This window comes from Oncorhynchus masou, chromosome 11, assembly GCF_036934945.1.
Source record: "Oncorhynchus masou masou isolate Uvic2021 chromosome 11, UVic_Omas_1.1, whole genome shotgun sequence".
Lineage (NCBI taxonomy): Eukaryota > Metazoa > Chordata > Actinopteri > Salmoniformes > Salmonidae > Oncorhynchus > Oncorhynchus masou.
In genome coordinates, this window is record NC_088222.1 from 59,582,449 (window position 1) to 59,609,827 (window position 27,379).

At 42.3% G+C, this 27,379-nt stretch overlaps 2 protein-coding genes across 2 annotated transcripts in view; both read left to right on the top strand.

The window, feature by feature from the left end:
- Positions 1-1,021: 1,021 nt before the first annotated feature.
- Positions 1,022-12,111, top strand: LOC135548907 (protein phosphatase 1 regulatory subunit 14A-like). Its single transcript, XM_064978981.1, has 4 exons — positions 1,022-1,307; positions 5,800-5,880; positions 6,007-6,039; positions 11,564-12,111. The coding sequence occupies exons 1-4, from the start codon at positions 1,041-1,043 to the stop codon at positions 11,732-11,734; spliced, it is 552 nt and encodes a 183-aa protein (XP_064835053.1). The 5' UTR covers positions 1,022-1,040; the 3' UTR covers positions 11,735-12,111.
- A 5,110-nt stretch (positions 12,112-17,221) lies between these two features.
- LOC135548908 (exocyst complex component 3-like) overlaps positions 17,222-27,379 on the top strand; it is a 36,740-nt gene continuing 26,582 nt past the window's right edge. The window contains exons 1-2 of the mRNA XM_064978982.1: positions 17,222-17,328; positions 26,858-27,357. Coding sequence (XP_064835054.1) covers positions 26,885-27,357 — 473 coding nt within the window. The 5' untranslated portion in view covers positions 17,222-17,328; positions 26,858-26,884. The remainder of the gene's footprint in view (positions 17,329-26,857; positions 27,358-27,379) is intronic.

The window sequence follows — 27,379 nt, forward strand, 5'->3', positions numbered from 1 at the left end:
GCAAATCTGGTGCAGTCCATGAGGAGGAGATGCACTGCAGTACTTAATGCAGATGGTGGCCACACCAGATGGTGGCCACACCAGATGCTGACTGTTATGTTTGATTTTGTCCCCGCCCCTTTGTTCAGGGCCACATTATTCCATTTCTGTTAGTCACATGTCTGTGGAACTTGTTCAGTTTGTCTCAGTTGTTGAATCTTATGTTCCTACAAATATTTACACATTAAGTTTGCTGACAAACACAGTTGACAGTGAGAGGACGTTTCTTTTTTTTTGCTGAGTTTATATGTAAAATGTTTTCCTTTTGTCACAAATTCAGAGATATATTTATGTGATCCTCAATAAACAACTTGTTCTACATCTTTGATTATTCTGTGTAATCTAAATACACCAGGAATATTCCGGGGAAATTATTTGTGACCTGAAATCAATGAACATGTGACTTTGATACACGGATTATGATTATTGCTGTTTCTGAAGAACAGCCAGTGTGAATTTATGTTCATGCCAAAGTTAGTTTGTCAGGCATTTGCTAAAAAAAATATGTTACGTTTTTTTTTGTTGCTGTGAGTGTTTGTGTTGAATAAAAACTATACAATCATCCGCTTTTGTCGTCGATTGAGTATCAACATAGAGCAAGTTGGCCCTATGATAGACAAAGGTATAAATGTCATTCAATTCAAATGTTGTTTACACATGCATATTTGTCTGGGTTTGAAAATAAGCCTATAATGAGGGGTTTATGTAAAACGATTGGTATATAATGTGATAAGTAACCTGCCATTGCATAATGTACGCAAGGTAGGCCTACCCAATTAGCAAAATTATTCGAACGCTTGCTCAAACACATGTTTCTCTAATATTTATTTTTTTCTTCCCAGAATCTGTCCCAATTTCTGTCTGTGTTGGTTTAACAACCTACAATCTTTCGGTCACTTTTAACTGTGCGCTTTTTTTCGGTGCGCTTCCGCAAGAAAGAGTTGAAACTAGAACCCGAAGACTGTTTTAGGTTTGCTACATAGAATGTTGTCGAATCCACAATGACATTCTCACTTCAACCCACACAGCGTTTCAAGCTCCCATTTGCTTGGGAACCAGTCAGACCAGACATGGCAGCCGACAGGGTCGGACGGATGAGAGCAGAGGAAGTCCACTCATCAGATTTGGAAACGTCTCGAGAACACGGAGTCAAACTACAGAAGAGACAAGCTCGAGTGACTGTGAAATACAACAGAAAAGAGCTACAGAGACGACTAGACGTGGAGAAATGGATCGATGACTGCTTGGATAAGCTGTACTTGAGCAAAGTGAGTGCCGTCATAGCCTATGGATCATAATAATGGTCACCACACAAAGTGTCTTGTAAGTGCTCAGGCAATAGGTTTCAGACTGTTAGATATTTGGGGTATCATGGCAAGTTAACTTTCGAATCAGGCAATATTAGCTGAAAGTTTCCCATCCTTTAAGAATGAGAACTTTGATCTTTCACCTTTGACAAAATCATTAGAATTTTATAAAAAAAATAGTTCCCTTTATGTTTAAAAACAAGGCTTTGAGTTGGATATTCATATAAAAAATGCTGGGTTTTTGCTCTGTATAGACACACTGTACATAACACATGGATCTCAACATTAAACTTGTACTTTTCACAGCACTGAGGGCATTACAGGGCTTTATAACCCATGTCTAACAGGCAGACAAATGAACACTCCTCTGAGACACAAACAATGTTGAATAACTACTGTAGTATATTCCAACACAATAACTTGTACTTGAAATTACAGAGGCATTTCTAAACCAGCTGTTCTGCGTCATCCTTAACAGGACTAAGCAGACTTTCACATTGTTGTGGGCGTGGTATATGAGATGTATATACAAGGCGTATACAATATGTATGTTATGAGAGGGCACAGTGTCCATAAAAGGACCGGAGAAGATGCAAGGTGCACTGTGGACTAAGGCTCTGTCCAAAATGGCACCATATTCCCTATAGTTCACTACTTTTGACCAGGGATCTATGGGTAGTGCACTAGGGAATAACGTGCCATGTCAGATGTAGCCTAAGTCTTGAGCCACCACTGCAGCAGCCTCCTCCTGACAGAGACACATGTATACATGGTGGCTGGGGGATGCTAACTCGCTGCCTTACATGGCCACTTGGAAAAAGGGAAAGGAACAGAAATGGAACTTCATCCCTCATTCCCTCCCTTACAGAGAGGGAATGAGGGATGAAGGATGAGAAACAGGAAGAGAACGTACAGAGGATGGGGTTAATACTCCTTGAGGTAGGGTAAACATACTGCAGCTGGCCATGTGACATCACTAGCCAGATGTTTTGCTCTGCTGTGATGGTTTGGGGATACAGGTGTCCTAGTGGCAGGGAGCCTAGCGGTAAAGAGCGTTGGGCCAGTAACCGAAAAGTATCTGGTTCAAATTCCTGAGCCAACTAGGTAAAACACCTGTCAATGTGCCCTTGAGGAATTGCCCCTGTAAGTCGCTCTGGGTAAAAGTGTCTGATAAATTATTATAACATTCTGCTCCGTGTTCTTGTCTGCATCTGAAATGTCAGCCTATTCCTTATGTAGTGCACTACTTTTAACCAGAGCTCTATGGTCAAAGTTATGCACTATATAGGGAATAGGCTGCAATTTTGGACACAAAACTTGTAACAATACTGCACCTTGTAACAATACTGCAAGCTTTCTGCCATCCAGGACCTACAGTACCAGTCAAAAGTTTGGAATACACCTGCTCATTCAAGGGTTTTGTAACGATGTGTGCTGAGAGTCGGGAAGCAAGTTCAAGGAGTGAGTGTTTTAATAAATAAACACACCATAATATCAAATAAGAACAACGCACAGAAATTACACAGGAACAGAAACAATGATGCCTGGGGAAGAAACCAAAGGGAGTGACATATGTAGGGCAGGTAATCAAGGAGGTGATGGAGTCCAGGTGAGTCTGATGATGCGCAGGTACGTGTAACGATGGTGACAGGTGTGCGCCATAACGAACAGTCTGGTGACCAGGAGGCCAGAGAGGGAGCACACGTATTTTCTACATTGTAGAATAATAGTGAATTATAGTGAAGACATCCGAACTATGAAATAACACATATGGAATCATGTAGTAATCAAAAAAAGTGTTAAACAAATCAAAATATATTTGAGATTCTTCTAAGTAGCCACCATTTGCAATGATGACAGCTTACGTTTGATATTTTTATTTTATTTTATTTTATTACTTTAGTTTATTTTTTATTTTTTAAAGTTATTTTTTCTTACCTGTATTGTTGGTTAAGGGTTTGTAAGTCAGCATTCCACGGTAAACCTGTTGTATTTGGTGCATTTGTCAAATAAACTTTGATTTGATTTTAGTACACTACTAGTGTAAAGCAGGACATTCAACCCTATAGGGACACAAGTGCACCTTGTTGGCCCGTGCCTGATCTCAGCTAAGCATTACATCAGATAAACAATAATATCAGCAACTATCATTTTAGGATATGCCCTTAAGAGAGAATTTTAATGGATTTTATGACTGTAAAATCCAGCCACACAGAAGTCGAGCAGGTACGAGAGGAGGCTGATCTTCAACTGGTCTGGAACGACAGAGCTCAGTTCTGTCTGGCTAGGCCACTGATACAGTTTGGAGAGTTGGATACATGGACATTGCTACTATTACTTTTCTACTCTGATAATATACAGTATACATGTGTGTGCGTTTTTAATATACAGATGAAGTCAGAAGTTTACATACACTGTAGCCAAATATTAAAGTAGTTGTAATTCTTTGTTGGAGCGCTCGCACATATAGTACAGTAAAACGATTTTAAATGTTTTCAGTCATACAGTATGTTGTGAAGTCAGATGTTTACATACACCTTAGCCAAATACAATAAACTCAGATTTTCACAATTCCTGACATTTAATCCAAGTAAAAATTCCCTGTTTGAGGTCAGTTAGGATCACCACTTTATTTTAAGAATGTGAAATGTCAGAATAATAGTAGAGAGAATGATTTATTTAAAATTGTATTTCTTTCATCACATTCCCAGTGGGTCAGAAGTTTACATACACTAAATTATTTTTTGGTAGAATTGCCTTTAAATTGATTAACTTGAGTCAAATGTTTCGGGTAGCCTTCCACAAGCTTCCAACAATAAGTTGGGTGAATTTTGGCCCATTCCTCCTGACAGAGCTGGTGTAACTGAGTCAGGTTTGTAGGCCTCCTTGCTCGCACACGCTTTTTCAGTTCTGCTCACAAATTCTTCTATAGGATTGAGGTCAGGGCTTTGTGATGGCCACTCCATTACCTTGACTTTGTTGTGCTTAAGCCATTTTGCCATAACTTTGGAAGTATGCTTAGGTCATTGTCCATTTGGAAGACCCATTTGTGACCAAGCTTTAACTTCCTGACTGTACCTGTTTCCTCCAGCATCTTCACACGGTTCTTTGCTGTTGTTCTTGGATTGATTTGCAATTTTCGCACCAAAGTACGTTCATCTCTAGGAGAAAACGCGTCTCCTTCCTGAGCGGTATGACGGCTGAATTTGTGACAAAAGGAAAACATTTTACATATAAGCAAAAAAAAGAAACGTCCTCTCACTGTCAACTGTGTTTGTCATCATGGTCCCATGATGTTTATACTTGTGTACTATTGTTTGTACAGATGAACGTGGTACCTTCAGGCGTTGGTAAATTTCTCGCAAGGATGAACCAGACTTGTTGAGGTCTACAATTTTTTTTCTGAGGTCTTGGCTGATTTCTTTTGATTTTCCCATGATGTCAAGCAAAGAAACACTGACTTTGAAGGTAGGCCTTGAAATACATCCACAGGTACACCTCCAATTGACTCAAATGATGTCAATGAGCCTATCAGAAGCTTCTAAAGCCATGACATCATTCTCTGGAATTTTCCAAGCTGTTTAAAGGCACAGTCAACTTAGTGTATGTAAACTTCTGACCCACTGGAATTGTGATACAGTGAATTATAAGTGAAATAATCTGTCTGTAAACAATGGTTGGAAAAATTACTTGTGTCATGCACAAAGTAGATGCCCTAACTGACTTGCCAAAACTATAGTTTGTTAACAATACATTTGTGGAGTGGTTGAAAAACGAGTTTTAATGACTTCAACTGTATATATTGAACTTCCATCCACTCAGGCAAGAATACTTGCCAAAATTACAGTTAAAATCGTTGTGATACAGTGAATTATAAGTGAAATAATCTGTCTGTAAACAATGGTTGGAAAAATTACTTGTGTCATGCTCAAAGTAGATGTCCTAACTGACTTGCCAAAACTATAGTTTGTTAACAATACATTTGTGGAGTGGTTGAAAAACGAGTTTTAATGACTCCGTCCTAAGTGTATGTAAACTAGTTAATGACTCCGTCCTAAGTGTATGTAAACTAGTTAATGACTCCGTCCTAAGTGTATGTAAACTAGTTAATGACTCCGTCCTAAGTGTATGTAAACTAGTTAATGACTCCGTCCTAAGTGTATGTAAACTAGTTAATGACTCCGTCCTAAGTGTATGTAAACTAGTTAATGACTCCGTCCTAAGTGTATGTAAACTAGTTAATGACTCCGTCCTAAGTGTATGTAAACTAGTTAATGACTCCGTCCTAAGTGTATGTAAACTAGTTAATGACTCCGTCCTAAGTGTATGTAAACTAGTTAATGACTCCGTCCTAAGTGTATGTAAACTAGTTAATGACTCCGTCCTAAGTGTATGTAAACTAGTTAATGACTCCGACCTAAGTGTATGTAAACCTCCGACTTGTGTTTTGCAGGAGGATGCCATGCCAGATGAGGTAAACATTGATCATCTGTTGGACCTGGCTAGCAATGAAGAGCGAGTGAAAAAGTTAAAGGTAGGCCCCGCCCACCCAAAGTTGTTCTGATCATGGACTCAGACCAACCAGACTTTGACAGATAAGTTAACTGCCGGAATTTTGATACAAGGAATTTTCTCTTCTTTAAACTCTGTTCACCATCAGGAGATCCTTCAGACGTGCAGCAACAACACAGAGGTATGTTTTATGATGTGGAATAATCATGCATATTAAGTCATACCTTTTATTTAGTCTGTACACACACACACACACACACACACACACACACACACACACACACACACACACACTGTATAGGCCTCAGATAGGAGGCAGCAGTGTCTGACACCTCCTTCCACTGTCACTCCACATGCCTTACAATGACCGTCTGTCCTAGCCTTCTCTCTCTCTCTCTCTCTTCCCTATTTCTTCTCTTCTGTTTTGTCCCCTCTTCTCTGTTGTAACAAAGGACCTATTTTGACAAAGGACAGGGCCCACACTGGCCCGCTCAGGCCCAAACACGCATGCGCATGCACCAGAGCATGTGAGCACAGTTGAGCTGTTGGAAATCACGGAGTGGGGCTTCTGGCGCTCCTTGTCCTTTCCTACCGCTCAGCTAAAAACCGCTCCACACTCACAGGAGAAAAAACTCCCGCTCCAAAATCACTTACATTCATTAAAATCACAATTGAACCAACACCCATATTTTTGTGTAACTACCTGGACTGATCAATTGGTTTTTAAAGTATTGAAACCAAACCATATGGATCTGAATGAAAAGTATTTGAATAAACATGAAAATTTAATGTAAGAAGCGAACATAGTTTCAAGGAGCTTTCAGTTTTGATTGAGATATTTTGCCTAAAAAACTTTTATAGAAAAACGAGAGGATATTCTCCGCTACTGGCCAGCTGTCCAGTCACCATCGCATGAGCCTGACTCTTGTTTCTAAAAACGAATTTAAAAAATAATTCTAAGGCATTTTTCATTTAATTTGTATTTAAGTCACAGCTTATATACCTCATTTATAGACTATAATGATTTAATACAACAAAATGTTGTTTAAATGCTGCGGGTTTTATGTCCTTACCAGCCTATTGTGTCGCACTTGCAAATGCTTCACAATGTGTTTCTTTGTAGGCTATAGCCTTGAAAACATTTAGATAATATAGCCTAAATAATTCCTCTTCGTTCCTTCTTAGGCTCCCTGTCTGGCTCCTGACCAGTGTTTAATATGACATGAAGCCTATTTGAAAGTAGGGTAAGGGTTAGGGTATCAGGCTTAATGGGCCAAAATCAATTATGGCCTATTATATAGATAATAGAACAAAAATGAATTCAACGTTTAAGAGATCAGAGTTTTGTTTATAAATACTTTGCTACAATGACACACCCAGTTATCTATCCACCTCGTTCCTTTCTTTTAGCATGTAAGTTCATAGTAATCAATCATGCTTTTGGGATAAGTGTCTTTTCAGATTCCACAATGATTCTTTAGTTGTGGACATCACTGTACTCGCTCTCTTGCTCTTGGTCCTCCTTTTTGTAAGTCACCTTGATTTAGCACCTTGATTTAGCACATGCATTTGTAGTCTACGACAAGCAGACTACAAATACAAGCTGGGGTGGGCATGCCCTGACTTCATGAAGTGAGTGCTAATGGAGCGAAATTGGAGCAGGCGAGAAGGCCGATGCTCCAGCCTTTGGGAATCTCGCTCCCCACCCCAGTCAAATTGGGAACGCTCCAACTCTGCTCCGCTCTCATACTCTGGCATGCACGCACACATGCTTCCACACACACGCTCCAAACCAAACACACACACACACACACACACACACACACACACACACACACACACACACACACACACACACACACACACACACACACACACCAGGTGAATCCAGGTATTCTGGAGACCAAACCTAGAGCAGCGGGGTTTGTGCACAATATTTGAGAGAAATAAGATTTTTGTGCATATGAATAATTTCTGGGATCTTTTATTTAATCTCATGAAAATGGGACCAACACTTTACAAGTTGCATTTGTATTTTTGTTCAGTGTATCAGAACTCAGGATAATACCGAGATGCAGACAGCTGGAGTCACATATGTTTATTGACCCAAACAGGGGGCAGGCAAAAGACAGGTCAAAGGGCAGGCAGAGGTCCGTAATCCAGGGAGACTCAATAAGGTACAGAACAGCAAGCAGGCTCAGGGTTTAAAACAGGCAGAGTTTTGTAAACGGGTCAGAGTCAGACAGGTACAGAACAGCAGGCAGACGCGGGGTTTATGACAGGCAGAGGTTTGTAAACGGGTCAGAGTCAGACAGGTACAGAACAGCAGGCAGACTCCGGGTTTAAAACAGGCAGAGTTTTGTAAACGGGTCAGAGTCAGACAGGTACAGAACAGCAGGCAGACTCCGGGTTTATGACAGGCAGAGGTTTGTAAACGGGTCAGAGTCAGACAGGTACAGAACAGCAGGCAGACTCCGGGTTTATGACAGGCAGAGTTTTGTAAACGGGTCAGAGTCAGACAGGTACAGAACAGCAGACTCCGGGTTTATGACAGGCAGAGGTTTGTAAACGGGTCAGAGTCAGACAGGTACAGAACAGCAGGCAGACTCCGGGTTTATGACAGGCAGAGGTTTGTAAACGGGTCAGAGTCAGACAGGTACAGAACAGCAGGCAGACGCGGGGTTTATGACAGGCAGAGTTTTGTAAATGGGTCAGAGTCAGACAGGTACAGAACAGCAGGCAGACTCGGGATCAGGGCAGGCAGAATGGTCAGAACCGGGGAAATGAGGAAACAGAACTTGAGCAAGCAGGGCGATCGGAAACACGCTGGTAAGACCTGACAAGACGAGCTGGCAACAGACAAACAGAGAACACGTATAAATACACTGGGGATAATGAGGAAGATGGGAGCCACCTGGAGGGGGGTGGAGACAAACACAAAGACAGGTGAAACAGATAGAGGTGTGACACAGTGTATGTATCTAATGTGAAAGGGAAAAATACAAATTACAGGAGGTTGGTGGCACCTTGATTGGGCAGGACAGGCTTATGGTTTGAGTGGAATAGGTGGAATGGTATCAAATACATCAAACACGTGTTTGATGCCATTCCATTAGCTCCTTTCCCAACATTACTATGAACCGTCCTCCCCTCAGCAGCCTCCACTGGTAGATACAGTACCAGTCAAAAGTTTGGACACACCTACTGATTCATTGTAGAATAATAGTGATGACATCAAAACTTTGAAATAACACATATGGAATCATGTAGTAACCAAGAAAGTGTTAAACAAATCAAAATATATTTTAGATAGTAGCCACCATTTGCCTTGACTGCTTTGCACACTCTTGGCATTCTTTAAACCAGCTTTATGAGGTAATCACCTGGAATGCATTTCAATTAACAGGTGTGCCTTGTTAAAAGTTAATTTGGGGAATTTCTTTCCTTCTTAATGCGTTTGAGCCAATCAGTTGTCTTTGTGTCAAGGTAGGGGTGGTATACAGAAGATAGCCCTATTTGGTAAAAGTCCATATTATGGCAAGAACAGCTCAAATAAGCAAAGAGAAACGACAGTCCATCATTACTTTAACACATGAAGGTCAGTTAATGTGGAACATTTCAAGAACTTTGAAAGTTTCTTCAAGCGCAGTTGCAAAAACCGTCAATTGCTGTTGATGAAACTGGCTCTCATGAGGACCGCCACAGAAAAGGAAGACCCAGAGTTACCTCTGCTGCAGTTAACTCTAAGTTCATTATCATCTCAGACTGCAGTGCAAATAAATGCTTCACAGAGTTTAAGTAACAGGCACATCTCAGGAACTGTTCAGCGGAGACTGTGTGAATTAGGCCTTTGTGGTTGAATTGCTGCAAAGAAACCACTACTAAAGGACACCAATAAGAAGAAGAGACTTGCTTGGGACAAGAAACACGAGCAATAGACATTACCACGGGGGAAGTCTGTCCTTTTGTCCGGTGAGTCAAAATTTGAGATTTTTGGTTCCAACCGCTGTGTCTTTCTGAGATACAGAGTAGGTTACTTTGTTATGGCTGCAATCCCGATATCGAGATAAGTGTCATCAACAACCGCTGAATAGCATAGCGCTACATTCAATAAATATTACTATAAATATTTATATTCATGAAATCACAAATGCAATACAGGAAAACACAGTTTAGCCTTTTGTTAATCCACCTGTCGTGTCAGATTTTGAAATTATGCTTTACAGCGAAAGCAATCCAAGCGTTTGTAAGTTTATCGATCGCACAAATAAAACATTAAGTACACTTAGCATCAGGTAACTCGGTCACAAATCAGAAAAGCAATCAAATTAATCGTTTACCTTTGATCTTTAGATGTTTTCACTCACGAGACTCCCAGTTACACAACAAATGTTCCGTTTGTTCCATAAAGATGATTTTTATATCCAAAATACCTCCATTTGTTTGTCGCGTTAGTTTCAGAAATCCACAGGAAAGAGCGGTCACGACAACGCAGACGAAAATTCCAAATAGTTTCCATAATGTCCACAGAAACATGTCAAACGTTTTTTATAATCAATCCTCAGGTTGTTTTTAAAATATATAATCGATAATATATCAACCGCAAATGTCTTTCACAGTAGGAAAGGGGAAAAAATGGCTGTCTAAATTTTGTTGTGCAAGCAAAACTCATGTGACCACTTGACGCAATGTTTATTTTTCAAAATAAAAGCCTGAAACTGTCTGAAGACTGACACCTTGAGGAAGCGATAGAAAAAGGAATCTGGTTGATATCCCTTTAAATCCAGCAAAGGGAGGCTATGGAACATGGAGCTTTCAAAATAGAGCCACTTCCTGTTTTGATTTTCCTCAGGGTTTCGCCTGCAATATCAGCTCAGTTATATTCACAGACAATATTTTGACAGTTTTGGAAACTTTAGAGTTTTCTATCCAATACTAATAATAATATGCATATATTAGCGACTGAGGAGCTGGCCGTTTTACAATGGGCACCTTTTCATCTAAGCTATTCAATACTGCCCCTGCAGCCATATGAGGTTAACAGATGATCTTTGCATGTGTAGTTCTCACAGAGAAGCATGGAGGAGGAGGTGTGGGGGTGCTTTGCTGGTGACACTATCTGTGATTAATTTAGAATTCAAGGCACACTTAACCAGCTTGGCTAACATAGCATTCTGCAGCGATTACGCCATCTCATCTGGTTTGTGCTTAGTGGGACAATCAATTGTTTTTAAGCAGGACAATGACCGAAAACACACCTCCAGGCTGTGTAAGTGCTATCTGACCAAAATGGAGGGTGACGGCGGTGCATCAAATGACCTGGCCTCCACAATCACCTGACCTCAACCCAATTGATATGGTTTGGGATGAGTTGGACAGCAGAGTGAAGGAAAAGCTCCCAACAAGTGCTCAGCATATGGAAAAGCATTTCTCATAAAGATGGTTGAGAGAATGTCATGAGTGTATAAAGCTGTTGTCAAGGCAAAAGGTGGCTACTATGAAGAATCTAAAATATATTTTGATTTGTTTAACACACTTTTGGTTACAACACGATTCCATATGGATTCTTTCATAGTGTGATGTCTTCACTATTATTCTACAATGTAGAAAATCGTAAAAATAAAGAAAAACCCTTGAATGAGTAGGTGTGTCCAAACTTTTGACTAGTACTGTACATGATGCTACTATATGTCCCTCCATGCCAGGCCTTCATCGGAGAGCTGTTGGTCAAGCTGGAGGGCCTTCACAAGCAGGAGGAGCTGGCTACCGAGGGCATCGAACACCCCTCCCACTACAACCACGCCCAGCACCACCATCAGCCCTACCACTTTAACAGACCCCATTGGCCCCGAACCCACACCCACCAGACCCCATGAGCTCACCAAACCCCTGACATATGACCTCTGACTGCGATCGTAAAACTCTGAAAATCTTCCCAAAATTCCCACGTTTTCCATAAATTCTGGTTGGAGAATTTTTGGAATCAGGAGGGAATAAGCAGGTACCAAGTAACCAAGTATTCCCGGGAATCCTACAGTCGGGATTTCTAGAAAACCTGGGAATTTTGGGAATGTTTCTGTAAATTTGTTTCCCTGTCACGCCATTTCATCCCAGTCATCTTGGCAGTGATCTTGGCCCCCAGCCAGTTTGCCCTCTTGTTTGTACTGTCAACTTTATTTTTGAGTGAATTTAAATTAATGAAATTAATTCATCATATTAAAATGGAGGTAAATAAAACATATGTCAATCACTATATTGGCCTGTATTGTCGTTGTTGTCATTCAAAAAGACGCTGTAGATAGGCTGCTTCGACAAGGTTTTAAAAGAACAGCCTAGCCTGGTCACAGGTCCTGAATTCAGTAGCATTGCTGATCTTGGATATCGATTTGCCATTTAGATCATAATGAAGAAGATTAAATAGAGAGAGGAACTTAATCCTAGATCAACACTCTTTCTCTGGGACGCTGAATATGGGCCTGGAGATCTGTATGTGCTTTAGGCAACTCCTCTTTCTATGGTTGTCATGCTTTACATGCACTGTTCTAGGGAGTTTATCTTTGGCTCTAGAGGCGACAGAGTTACTACTCTGGGCTCTTGCATGTGACGTAGCCTACAGTACGCCCGTCCTTCTTTTGTACAGGTTTGTCTGCATGACAGGCCAGGGCTGGGTCAGGCATGTCATCTTTTAGAAGGGGGTTCCTATGGAGACAGATAGCCGCCAAAAGGTTGAACGTACTTATTGTCAGGGTCGTAAGAAAAGTAATGTGTGAAACATTAAACGTAAACGTGACATTTTTATCTTTGAACAGATAATCACCATGTTACGATTACGGACTAAAATTTTAGGCAAATCTTGCGTTGCAATTCTGACATACCTTAACACCTTCCAGAGTTTTATCAGTTTAATCTCATCAACAAAAAATAACGTACGCGAAATGGTCTGTGAGGAATGTTACTCAACAAGCATAACACAGTATTTAAAAAAGATTGAAGTCAGGGAAAACGGAAAGAGGTATCCTGCACGTATTCAAGTCAAAAGTCTCCATTCTCTAGTACTCCTCAGTTGAGTTTACTTCACATTGAGGTCGCTAATGCAATGGATTTGTTTGCCAGCGCAGGTCTAGATAGCACTAACTGTATTATGCCTACAACAGTGAAGAGTCAGTCTGTTAGGTGTATCTCTACAGCATGGGCATATATTTGAGTGACGTGGACATCCCCATGTATGCACCTAATCAAAATATGACTAATTCAATATTGCACAATCCATTCTCTGGGCTCTGTCTGCAATCATAACCAGTAGTGTATATAATAATAATAATATATCCCATTTAGCAGACGCTTTTGTCCAAAGCGACTTACAAGTCGGCTGGGGCCACTACTTTTGCATATGGGTGGCCCCAGTGGGAATCGAACCCACGACGCTTGGCGTTGCAAGCGCCATGCTCTACCGACTGAGCCACACAGGACCCTACCAGGAATAATGAAACATCTATGAATTATGTATGACCCACTGGAGTCTTTGACAGTCAATCTTTTATAGAATATTTTGAAATGTATTTCATCACTCAAAATCGAGTCAAAACGTATTCTGTGGGAAACATAATTTGACATGATTTCTAGGAATCGAGTCATGAACATATGAACTTAATGTAGGGAGAGGTTAAACGTAGGCCAAGTCTGGCATGAGCTTATTCCCACACTTTAATAATTAATAATAATTATGTTGCAGTGGTCTTGGGTAGTCTCTGTATAGGCTATTCCCTCCATCATGACACTGCTGCCCAGTTGAAGAGCTTGTGATCTCCATGCAGCACCATGCGCCTTTGGAAAAGCACCCCTCAGCCTCAGATGTCCTTCTGGAGGCATGCATCCATGGAGCCATGGTGATTCATTAGGTTACATTAGGTATAATGACTCCATGGATGCATGCCCCCAGAAGGACATCTTCTGAGGCTGAGGGGTGCTTTTCTGAAGACGCATGGCTATACGGAGACTTCCTAAGACCACTGCAACAGAGTTATTGTGGGAATAAGCTCATGCCAGACTTGGCCTACATTTAACCTTTTTATTTTAAACCTTTATTTAACTGGGCAAGTCAGTTAAGAACAAATTGTTATTTACAATGACGGCCTACCCCGGCCAAACCCTGACCCGGTCGACACTGGGCCAATTGTGCGCTGACCTATGGGACTCCCAATCACGGCCGGTTGTGATACAGCCTGGAATCTAACCCGGGTCTGTAGTTACACCTCTGGCACTGAAATGCAGTGACTTAGACCACTGCGCCACTCGGGAGCCCTCTCCCGTGTTCTTTTCAAGTCCATATGCTCATGACCCGATTCATGCAAATCATGTCAAATTGTTTAAAATTCATATTAACCCCTCCTCAGGGGTGGAAAGGTACCCAATTGTCATACTTGAGTAAAAGTAAAGATACCTCTAGAAAATGACTGAAGTAAAAGTGAAAGTCACCCAGTAAAATACTACTTGAGTAAAAGTCCAAAGTATTTGGTTTAAAATGCACTTAAGTATCAAAAGTAAATGTAATTGCTCAAATATACTTAAGTATCAAAAGTAAAATGATAAATAATTTTAAAAAATCCTTATATAAAACAAACCATATTGCACCATTTTCTTGTTTTTTATTTACAGCTAGCAAGGGGCTCCAACAAATCATTTACAAACGTAGCATGTGTTTTCCAGTCCGTCAGATCAGAGGCAGTAGGGATGACCAGGGATGTTCTCTGTTTAGTGAGTCCTCCAGATCAGAGGCAGTAGGGATGACCAGGGATGTTCTCTGTTTAGTGAGTCCACCAGATCAGAGACAGTAGGGAGGACCAGGTATGTTCTCTGTTTAGTGAGTCCACCAGATCAGAGGCAGTAGGGATGATCAGGTGTGTTCTTTGTTTAGTGAGTCCTCCAGATCAGAGGCAGTAGGGATGACCAGGGATGTTCTCTGTTTAGTGAGTCCACCAGATCAGAGGCAGTAGGGATGACCAGGTATGTTCTCTGTTTAGTGAGTCCACCAGATCAGAGGCAGTAGGGATGACCATGTGTGTTCTCTGTTTAGTGAGTCCACCAGATCAGAGGCAGTAGGGATGACCAGGTGTGTTCTCTGTTTAGTGAGTCCTCCAGATCAGAGGCAGTAGGGATGACCAGGGATGTTCTCTGTTTAGTGAGTCCTCCAGATCAGAGGCAGTAGGGATGACCAGGGATGTTCTCTGTTTAGTGAGTCCTCCAGATCAGAGGCAGTAGGGATGACCAGGTATGTTCTCTGTTTAGTGAGTCCTCCAGATCAGAGGCAGAGGGATGACCAGGGATGTTCTCTGTTTAGTGAGTCCTCCAGATCAGAGGCAGAGGGATGACCAGGTATGTTCTCTGTTTAGTGAGTCCACCAGATCAGAGGCAGAGGGATGACCAGGTATGTTCTCTGTTTAGTGAGTCCTCCAGATCAGAGGCAGTAGGGATGACCAGGTATGTTCTCTGTTTAGTGAGTCCACCAGATCAGAGGCAGAGGGATGACCAGGTATGTTCTCTGTTTAGTGAGTCCAGCAGATCAGAGGCAGAGGGATGACCAGGGATGTTCTCTGTTTAGTGAGTCCTCCAGATCAGAGGCAGAGGGATGACCAGGTATGTTCTCTGTTTAGTGAGTCCACCAGATCAGAGGCAGAGGGATGACCAGGTATGTTCTCTGTTTAGTGAGTCCTCCAGATCAGAGGCAGTAGGGATGACCAGGTATGTTCTCTGTTTAGTGAGTCCACCAGATCAGAGGCAGAGGGATGACCAGGTATGTTCTCTGTTTAGTGAGTCCAGCAGATCAGAGGCAGTAGGGAGGACCAGGTATGTTCTCTGTTTAGTGAGTCCTCCAGATCAGAGGCAGAGGGATGTTCTCTTGATAAGTGTGTGAATTAGACTATTTCCCTGTCCTGCTAAACATTCAAAATGTAACGACTACTTTTGAGTATCAGGGAAAATGTATGGAGTAATGCATAGATTCATACATAATTCATAGATTCACCAAACATCTATTATTATTATTATTATTCAATGTTTCATTATTCCTGGTATGTACTACTGACAGAGCCCAGAGAATGGGATGTGCAATATTGAATGAGTCATATTTTGATAAGGTGCATGCATAGGGATGTCCACGTCACTCAAATATATGCCCATGCTGTAGAGATACACCTAGCGAACTGAAACTTCACTGTTGTACGCGCAACCTTTTGGCAGGTATCTGGCTCCATAGACCAACTCCATATTAATGCCCGTGATTTTGAAATTAGATCTTTGACGAGCTGGTGTCCACATACTTTTGTTCATGTAGTGTATCAACATCCTGAACTAACAGACTCCATAGACCAACTCCATATTAATGCCCGTGATTTTGAAATTAGATCTTTGAAGAGCTGGTGTCCACATACTTTTGTTCATGTAGTGTATCAACATCCTGAACTAACAGACGTCAAGACATCCCCCTTCCTCAAGACATCCCCCTTGTGTTGGATATTGGCAATTATCCAGATGGTCCACAATTCTACCACTAGTGGGCGCAGGAGGGCAAAATTGAACACTGGAGGTGCAAGAGTTTGAAGCTTACTGCTGTTCAAGTTGCCATGGAATCAACCTAATAGTCTTGTCATGCAAAATTGTAAGTACAAACTAAAGTTAACTTCTTTCCACTGTAAAGGTTTCTAAGCAAAGCAACCATCTTATGAAATGTACCTAGCATCTTTGAATATTAACTAAATGTTAGTTCCAGATGTCTGATTCATGACATACTGTGGGCCTCAAACTACTTTTGATTGGTCATGTAAGATATCAAACACACCAACCCTTAAATGCTCTCTTCAAGGTCTATATTACAAACAGTAAAAAAAAAAATCTGTATGTTGTATGTTAGACTGACCTCATGTCAGAGTAGTGAAGGCAATTGATGAAAAGCGTCACATAGGAAATTAGCTTTGAAGCCCTTGGAAATATTCTGTGTTACTCAGGTCAACTCAGAATGTAGAAGCACAACACGGACAACATCAACTGACCCTCAGACAGAGATGAATCTACACACACACACACACACACACACACACACACACACACACACACACACACACACACACACACACACACACACACACACACACACACACACACACAAAGAAACGTGCTGAATTAAAAAAGAAGGAGCCATTGTAGAAGAATGTGCTGCCAGTAGTCATGCAATTAGTATAATTTGCAATCTCCCATAACATGCATGTGAGTGTATGTGTGTGTGTGTGTGTGTGGGGGGAAATTTCCTCAGGAAAACGCATCATCTACAGCTACAATACAGCCAGAGTCAGGAAGCCGGGTGAGCACAGTGCTCTGCTGAGCCACAGAGGAGATACACACACACACTCTGCCACACATACATACAGCACACATCGGGATGACATTCCACTGAGACACTGTGCATTAACTACACAAGGTAAGAGGAATCCAGATATTTCTCATGTTATGAAAAGTGGGACGTACGCTGTACTTCTGATTTCTGAACCTCTTGCTGTCCTTTCTCAAATTCTCTAAACGGCTATACAATCATCATATGTTCAGGTTAGCTTTGTTGTACCATAGTGTGATGGTCTGTGCGAATGTTCTGATTTTCTCAGAAGAAAAAATTAATATGACATATTTCTAGACTGGGCTGATAATTCAATTATTTCCATATACATTTCATGTTTCCATCTCCCAAGACTTTAAGTGCTACTTTATATTTTACTTACCATGTTACGTCAAATGTATGCAAGCTTTGGATAAATGCATCTGCTAAACAGCAGTTATACATCGAGTGTACAAAATATTAAGAATACCTTCCCAATATTGAGTTGCAACCTCAGAACAACCTCAGTTCGTAGGGGCACGGACTCTACAAGGTTTTGAAAGCGTTCCACAGGGATGCTGGCCCACGTTGACTCCAATGCTTCCCACAGTTGTGTCAAGTTGGCTGGATGTCCTTTGGTGGTGGACCATTCTTGATGCACACCGGAAATTGTTGAGTGTGAAAACCCCAGCAGCGTTGCAGTTCTTGACACAAACCGGTGTGCCTGGCACCGACTACCATATCCTGTTCAAGGCACTTCGATATTGTGTCTCATGGCTTAACCATCCATCTTTAACCTTTAATCTACACTTGATTGAAGTGGATTTAACAAGTGACATCAGTAAAGGATCGTAGCATCTGGATTCACCTGGTCAGTCTACGTCATGGAAAGAGCAGGTGTTCATAATGTTTTGTACACAGTGTATATTTTCATTATTATGTTATTTTTGGACAGAACCTCTGTGTCCCACATTACCTATACCTGTAGTGTATGGTTAAACATGTTTATATAGTAGGTTGCAGTACTAAATGTAATTACATGCAGTGTCAGCAAGCTTGTGTCCCAGGCAACCAGGCACTAAAACCATTTGACCCCATCAATTCTTTCACTCTGAACTTAGGGAGGAATTTTAAGTGATTAAATCATAGACATAGTTGGATGTTAAACCAAGTTGTTAAAATAGTTAAGTGTTTTAGTAAAATAAAATAATGTAGCCAGCTACAGACACTACTTATATTTCCTGTTGTTTTCTAAACTATTAGGGAGCAGAATGTCCAGTGTTTGTTTAGAAACTAACCCCCTGCTCCCAGTGTTGCTGTTCAATGTGTCTGCACCAGCTGAACATTGGCCTCAACACAATCCAATATTCATACACTGGACATATTTTTGGCATTCTGAACTGAGATGTTAATCAATGGTTTAACACATGGATTCACAGTGTTCCTCTGAAACACACTAATAGTTAAGGAAACAATCACTGTTAAGATTCGAGCTGAGCATTGTAAAATTACATTTGAAAATAACATTTTGGAATCCGACAAAAATGTGCAAATAGTTCATTCCAAACTCACTTAATGTTCAAATAAGCTGAAATATTTCACAGCATTTGTTCCTAATGTTCACAAACTGTAGTTTTAACTCATTCAAAATGGGATCTATCCCAATTATCTCTAAACTGTGAGCAAAAATCCATATAACATATATATATATACCTAACAACTTATACATTTGTTTAAATAAATATAATTGTGAATATTTTCCTTTGATGATCCCTTACTGATCTTTAACCCTACAGTGGCAAGAAAAAGTTTGTGAACCCTTTGGAATTATTTGGATTTCTATATAAATTGGTCATACAATTTGAGCTGATCTTCCTCTAAGTCACAACAACAGACAAACACAGTCTTCTTAAACCAATAACACACAAATTATTGTATTTTTCTTGTCTATATTGAATACATAATTTCAACATTCACAGTGTAGGTTGGAAAAAGTATGTTAACACCTTGGCTAATGACTCCTCCAAAAGCTAATTGGAGTCAGGAGTCAGCTAACCTGGAGTACAATCATTGAGACGAGATTGGAGATGTTGGTTAGAGCTGCCCTACCCTATAAAAAACACTTCCAACGTTTGAATTGTTGATGTGCATAAAGCTGGAAAGGGTTACAAAAGTATACCTAAAAGCCGTGATGTACATCAGTCCACGTAAAACAAATGGTCTATAAATGGAGAAAGATCAGCACTGTTGCTCCTCTCCCTAGGAGTGGCCGTCCTGCAAAGATGACTGCAAGAGCACAGCACAGAATTCTCAATGAGGTTAAGAAGAATCTTAGAGAGTCAGCTAAAGACTTACAGAAATCTCTCGAACATGCTAACATCTCTGTTGACGAGTCTACGATACGTAAAACACTAAACGAGAATGGTATTCATGGGAGGACCCCACGGAAGAAGCCACTGCTGTCCAATAAAACATTGCTGCACGTCTGAAGTTCACGAAAGAGCATCTGGATGTTCCAGATGGTCAAATATTCTGTGGAAAGATTAAACTAAAGTTGAGTTGTTTTGAAGGAACACACAACACTATGTGTGGAGAAAAAAGGCACAGCACACCAACATCAAAACCTCATCCCAACTGTAAAGTATGGTGAAGGGAGCATCATGGTTTGGAGCTGCTTTGTTGCCTCATGGCCTGGACAGCTTGCTATCATCGACGGAAAAATAAATTCCCAAATTTATCAAGACATTTTGCAGGAGAATGTAAGTATATTTGTCTGCTAATTGAAGCTCAACAGAAGTTGTGTGATGCAACATCTTCAACAGAATGGCTTCAACAGAAGAAAATATATCTTCCTGAAGTGTCTCAGTCAGAGTCCTGACCTCAACCCGATTTGAGATGCTGTGACATGACCTCAAGAGAGGTCACACAAGACAACCCAAGAATATTGCAGAACTGAAACAGTTTTGTAAAGGGGAATAGTCCAAAATTCCTCCAGTGCAGGTCTGATCCGCAACTACAGAAAATGTTTGGTTGAGGTTATTGTTGTCAAAGGAGGGTCAACCTGTTATTAAATCCAAAGGCTCACATACTAGCTATTTAGTATGCTCAGGCACCAGACATTTATTTTAGCTTGGATAATACCTGCCAGCCTCGGACTGTCTTTCTCCACTACAACGCCAGATTCCTGTCGTAAAACCTGGACCATTGATCATCACAGCTAGCTAGCTGCCACTGAGTGAACCAGCCCCGACGCTAGCCCTGAGCCAGGCGCATCTCCAGCTAGCAAACAAAATTACAATACCATCTGGCGTGCTAGCGTAGCAACGACTACTCCGCGGCTTCCCTGTTCCATCTATTGCTGTACACTGGACCCTATGATCACTTGGCTACATAGCTGATGCCTGCTGGACTGTTCATGTATCACAGTACTCCACTTTGTTTACATTTGTTTATCTGTCGGCCCTAGCCCCGAACTCAGGCCCTGTGTGTAGTTAACCAGCCCTCTCTGCCCATTCATCGCCATTTTACCTGTTGTTGTTGTCTTAGCTAATTAGCTGTTGTCTTACCCGTTGTTGTCTTAGCTAGCTCTCCCAATCAACACCTATGATTGCTTTATGCCTCGCTTTATGTCTCTCTCAAATGTCAATATGCTTTGTATACTGTTGTTTAGGATAATTATCATTGTTTTAGTTTATTGTGGAGCCCCTAGTCCCACTGTACATGCCTCCTTTGTCCCACCTCCCACACATGCGGTGACCTCGTCCAGTATAATCAGTATAATCAGCATGTCCAGAGATGCAACCTCTCTTATGATCACTCCGTGTCTGGGCTTACCTCCACTGTACCCGCACCCCACCATACCCCTGTCTGCACATTATGCCCTGAATCTATTCTACCATGCCCAGAAATCTGCTCCTCTTATTCTCTGTCCCCAACGCACTAGATGATCAGTTTTGCTAGCCTTTAGCCGTACCCTCATCCTACTCCTCCTCTGTTCCTCGGGTAATGTGGAGGCTAACCCAGGCCCTGCGTGTGCCCAGGCACTCTCATTTGTTGACTTCTGTAATCGAAAAAGCCTTGGTTTCATGCATGTTAACATCAGAATCATCCTCCCTAAGTTTGTTTTACTCACTGCTTTAGCACACTCCGCCAGCCCTGATGTCCTTGCCGTGTCTGAATCTTGGCTTAGGAAGGTCACAAAAATTCTGAGATTTCCATACCCAACTACAACATTTTCCATCAAGATAGAACTGCCAAAGGGGGAGGAGTTAGCTTGCAAAGTTCTGTCATACTTTCCAGGTGTATGCCCAAACAGTTCGAGCTTCTAATTTTAAAAAGGAATCTCTCCGGAAATAAGTCTCTCGCCATTGCTGCCTGTTATAGACCCCCCTCAGCTCCCAGCTGTGCCCTGGACACCATATGTGAATTGATTGCCCCCCATCTATCTTCAGAGTTTGTTCTGTTAGGTGACCTAAACTGGGATATGCTTAACACCCCAGCAGTCCTACAATCTAAGCTAGATGCCCTCAATCTCACACAAATTATCAAGGAAACCACCAGGTACAACCCTAAATCTGTAAACATGGGCACCCTCATAGATATTATCCTGACAAACTGACCCTCCAAATACACCTCTGCTGTCTTCAACCAGGATCTCGGAGATCACTGCCTCATTGCCTTCCTCCGCTATGGAGTCCATGGTTAAACGACTACCCCTCATCACTGTCAAACGCTCCCTAAAACACTTCTGCGAGCAGGCCTTTCTAATCGACCTGGCCCAGGTATCCTGGAAGGATATTGACCTCATCCCGTCAGTCGAGGATGCCTGGTCGTTCTGTAAAAGTAATTTCAACACCATTTTAAATAAGCATACCACTTTCAAAAAATGAAGAACTAAGGACAGATATAGCCCTTGGTTCACTCCAGACCTGACTGCCCTTGACCAGCACAAAAACATCCTGTGGCGGTCTGCAATAGCATCGAATAGTCCCCGCGATATGCAACTGTTCAGGGAAGTCAGGAACCAATACACACAGTCAGTCAGGAAAGCTAAGGCTAGCTTTTTCAAACAGAAATTTGCATCCTGTTGCTATAAGTTTTGGGACACTGTAAAGTCCATGGAGAACAAGCGCACCTCCTCCCAGCTGCCAACTGCACTGAGGCTAGGCGACACGGTCACCACCGATAAATCCATGATAATCGAAAATTTCAACAAGCATTTCTCATTTCTCCCCAACCCCAGCCAACAGCTCCGCACCCCTCGCAGCTATTTGTCCGAGCCTCCCCATCTTCTCCTTACCCAAATCCAGATCCCAGATGTTCTGAAAGAGCTGCATGCCAGTTTCCGAGCTGGTCATGGGTGCACCTCAGCCACTCTCAAGGTACTAAACAATATCATAACTGCCATCGATAAAAGACAGTACTGTGCAGCCGTCTTCGTCAACCTGGCAAAGGCTTTCGACTCTGTCAATCACCGTATTCTTATCGGCAGACTCAATAGATTTGGTTTGAATAGCCTTGGTTTCTCAAATAACTGCCTCACCTGGTTCACCAACTACTTAGCAGACTGAGTTCAGTGTGTAAAATCAGAGGGCCTGTTGTCCGGACCTCTGGCAGTCTCTATGGGGGTGCCACAGGGTTCAATTCTCGGGCCGACTCTTTTCTCTGTATATATCAACGATGTCGCTCTTGCTGCGGGTGATTCCCTGATCCACCTATACGCAGACAACACCATTCTGTATACATCTGGCCCTTCTTTGGATACTGTGTTAACTAACCTCCAAACGAGCTTCAATGCAATACAACACTCCTTCTGTGGCCTCCAACTGCTCTTAAACGCTAGCAAAACCAAATGCATGCTTTTCAACCATTCGCTGCCCGCACCTGCACGCCCGACTAGCATCACTACTCTGGACGGTTCTGACCTAGAATACGTGGACAACTACAAATACCTAGGTGTCTGGCTAGACTGTAAACTCTCCTTCCAGACTCATATCAAACATCTCCAATCCAAAATCAAATCTAGAATCGGCTTTCTATTTCGCAACAAAGCCTCCTTCACTCATGCCGCCAAACTTATCCTAGTAAAACTGACTATCCTACGAATCCTCTACTTCGGCGACGTCATCTACAAAATAGCTTCCAATACTCTACTCAGCAAATTGGATGTAGTCTATCACAGTGCCATCCGTTTTGTTACCAAAGAGCCTTATACCACCCACCACTGCGAACTGTATGCTGTAGTCGGCAGGCCCTCGCTACATATTCGTCCCCAGACCCACTGGCTCCAGGTAATCTATAAGTCTATGCTAGGTAAAGCTCTGCTTTATCTCAGCTCACTGGTCACGATAACAACACCCAGCCGTAGCACACGCTCCAGCAGGTATATCTCACTGGTCATCCCCAAATCCAACATCTCCTTTGGCCGCCTTTCCTTCCAGTTCCCTGCTGCCAGTGACTGGAACGAATTGCAAAAATCACTGAAGCTGGAGACTTACATTTCCCTCACTATCTTTAAACATCAGCTGTCAGAGCAGCTAACCGATCGCTGCAGCTGTACATTTATGCCAGAGGACCGGACAACAGGCCCTCCGATTTTACAGACAGAACTCTGTCTGTGAAGTAGTTGGTGAACCAGTGTTAATCTGCTAAATTGTAATTACTTTGCTACTATGGCCTATTTATTGCCTTACCTCCTCATGCCATTTACACACTCTGTATATAGACATTCTTACATTCACCTGCACTGTGAATGTTTACACAGTGTGTTCAATAAAGACATGAACAATTATAATTGTTTGTGTTATTAGTTTAAGCAGACTGTCTATTGTTGTGACTCAGATGAAGATCAGATCAAATGTTATGACCAATTTATGCAGAAATCCAGGTAATTCTAAAGAGCTCACAAACTTTTTCTTGCCAGTATGTATATACACTACCATTCAAATGTTTGGGGTCACTTAGAAATGTCCTTGTTTTTTAAATAAAAGCACAAAAAAATTATCCATTAAAATAACATAAAATGTATCAAAAATACAGTGTAGACATTGTTAATGTTGTAAATGACTATTGTAGGTGGAAATGGCAGATTTTTAATGGAACATCTACATAGGCGTACTGAGGCCCATTATCAGCAACCACCAACCTTCCAGAAGGACAACCATCTATGCAGCACTCGACTAATCAGGCCATTATGGTAGAGTGGCCAGATGGAAGCCACTCCTCAGTAAAAGGCACTTGACAGCCCGCTTGGAGTTTGCCAAAAGGCACCATGAGAAACAAGATTCTCTGGTCTGATGAAACCAATATTGAACTCTTTGGCCTCAATGCAAAGCGTCAAATCTGGAAGAAACCTGGCACCATCCCTATGATGAAGCATGGTGGTGGCAAGATCATAGTGTGGGGATGTTTTTCAGAGGCAGGGACTGGGAGACTAGTCAGGATTGAGGGAAAGATGAATGGAGCAAAGTACAGAGAGATCCTTGATGAAATCCTGCTCCAGAGCGATCAGGACCTCAGACTGGGGGCGAAGATTTACCTTCGAACAGGCCAACGACACTAAGCAAACAGCCAAGACAATGCAGGAGTGGTTTCAGGACAAGTCTCTGAATGTCCTTGAGTGGCCCAGCCAGACATGAACCTGATCAAACATCTCTGGAGACACCTGAAACTAGCTGTGCGGCGACGCTCCCCATCTCACCTGACAGAGCATGAGAGGATCTGTAGAGAAGAATGGGAGAAACTGCCCAAATACGGGTGTGCCAAGCTTGTAGCGTCATACCCAAGACTCAAGGCTGTAATCGCTACCAAAGGTTCTTCAACAAAGTACTGAGTAAATGGTCTGAATACTTATGTAAATGTGATATTTCTGTTTTTTATTTTCAGTACTTTCGCAAACATTTCTAAAAACCTGTTTTTGCTCTGTCATTATGGGATATTGTGTGTAGATTGATGAGAATAAAGCTGTAACGTCACAAGATCTGGAAAAAGTCAAGGGGTCTGAATACTTTCCCAATGCCCTGTATGTAACTTTGAACCACTTCTCTCTGAAGACGTACAGGAACCTAAAACAATTTAAGATCTTAGAGCATTAGGTCCTACATAATGTACATGGGATAAACAGGTGGTTGTAAATGTACTGTACAGGTGAAAGTCATTATGTACTGTATGGATTATCTACAGGTAACTGCCAAAATAATGGAAACACTTGAGTAATGTATGGAAACAAAGTATATTGAATTAAGCAATTAACATCCCATCATGCTTCGGGGCAAGTATATGACCCGCATGAGTGGTCACTGAATGGTTTGTTGAGCATGAAAACAATGGAAACACTACGCCGTGGCCATCTTATCACCAGATCTCAACCCAATTGAACGCTCGTGGGAGATTCTGGAGACAGCGCTTTCCACCAACATTAACAAAACACAAAATTATAAGATTTCTTGTGGAAGATTGGTGTCACATCACTCCAATAGAGTTCCAGACAAGGTGCATTGAAGCTATTCTGACTCGTGGTGGTCCAAATCAAATTTATTTATATAGCCCTTCTTACATCAGCCGATATCTCAAAGTGCTGTACAGAAACCCAGCCTAAAACCCCAAACAGCAAGCAATGCAGGTGTAGAAGCACGGTGGTTAGGAAAAACTCGTTAGAAAGGCCAAAACCTAGGAAGAAACCTAGAGAGGAACCAGGCTATGTGGGGTGGCCAGTCCTCTTCTGGCTGTGTCGGGTGGAGATTTTAACAGAACATGGCCAAGATGTTCAAATGTGCACGTTCTTCTTGACCATGGTCATTCTGGAGCGCCAGCTAGAGGGGGTGGGGGGTGTAGAGGGGGTGGGGGGTGTAGAGGGGGTAGAGGGGGTAGCAAGTCCGGTGAAAAGGTCAGGGTTCTATAGCCGCAGGCAGAACAGTTGAAACTGGAGCAGCAGCACGGCCAGGTGGACTGGGGACAGCAAGGAGTCATAGGTAGTCCTGAGGCATGGTCCTAGGGCTCTGGTCCTCCGAGAGAAAGAAAGAGAGAAGAGAGAATTAGAGAGAGCATACTTAATTCACACAGGACACCGAATAGGACAGGAGAAGTACTCCAGATATTACAGACTGACCCCAGCCCCCCGACACGAACTACTGCAGCATAAATACTGGAGGCTGAGACAGGAGGGGTCAGGAGACACTGTGGCCCCATCCGAGGACAACCCCGGACAGGGCCAAACAGGCAGGATATAACCCCACCCACTTTGCCAAAGCACAGCCCCCACACCACTGTCCAATGACCTATTAAGACACTCTATGTTGGTGTTTCCTTTATTCTGGCTCTTACCTGTACATTACTATAGAAAGTTGTCCTGTCATTACTTAAAAGAGCTGTTGGCTAATCATCTGTGTTGGTATTTTAGCTCTGAGTTAAGTCCGTAATGAATAGTATAATTACAACTGTTCCTATGCTATTGCAATATTCTGTAGATCCTCGAGTACAACATTACTCTACCATTCATTCTGGTTTTAGCTTTCATTATCTGTTCAACCTTCTCCAGCACACTCCTACTGAGCTCTTGGTATTGGTAGCCTAACTAGCTTGTTCAAATGATCTGTGATCTCATTCTCTCTTCTGACTAACTTGCCTTGTGTCTTTGCAGTATTTGATTCTTGAGCACAGCATTTTAATGCCAATCCTTAAGAACCTCCCGGGGAGGATCAAGAGTAACCATGGGAATGGTGAGCTCATCCTGCCCAGGTTAAACTTGGACCTGAACCCCTTTGAGGAGGTGGACCTCGAGGAGGAGAGGAACGAGGGTGAGCCCCCCAATTTGGGGGTATGCGGGGGAAAAATCCTCCAGAGCAGGTCGTCACATGATGGGGAAGAGGAGGAGAATGAGGTGAACGCGGAGAGGCATGGCCCTGAGGCCCCTAAAGGAGGAGGGGGGAGGCCCCTGAGGGGAACCCTTGAGCGGCTGTGCGGCTCTTCGCCCCTGAAGACCCTGGGGAAGCTGGGGAAGGGGCTGCGTATGTCGGGGTGCAGCGTATGGGGGACATTCCCGTCCCAGCGATGCCCCACAGACCCCCACTCACCCCAGCCTGAGAAAGAGAAGAGGAAGGGCCTCCGCAGGAGCTCAGAGGAGATCATGACCCTGCTCCGGTACGGGGGATCTAGGATCAGT

Excerpts from the sequence above, each read along its gene's own strand:
- LOC135548907 (XM_064978981.1), top strand. The coding sequence starts at position 1,041 with ATGACATTCTCACTTCAACCCACACAGCGTTTCAAGCTCCCATTTGCT. Across the intron at positions 5,881-6,006 it reads AGCGAGTGAAAAAGTTAAAG|GAGATCCTTCAGACGTGCAG; the intron begins GTAGGCCCCGCC and ends GTTCACCATCAG. Across the intron at positions 6,040-11,563 it reads CGTGCAGCAACAACACAGAG|GCCTTCATCGGAGAGCTGTT; the intron begins GTATGTTTTATG and ends CCTCCATGCCAG.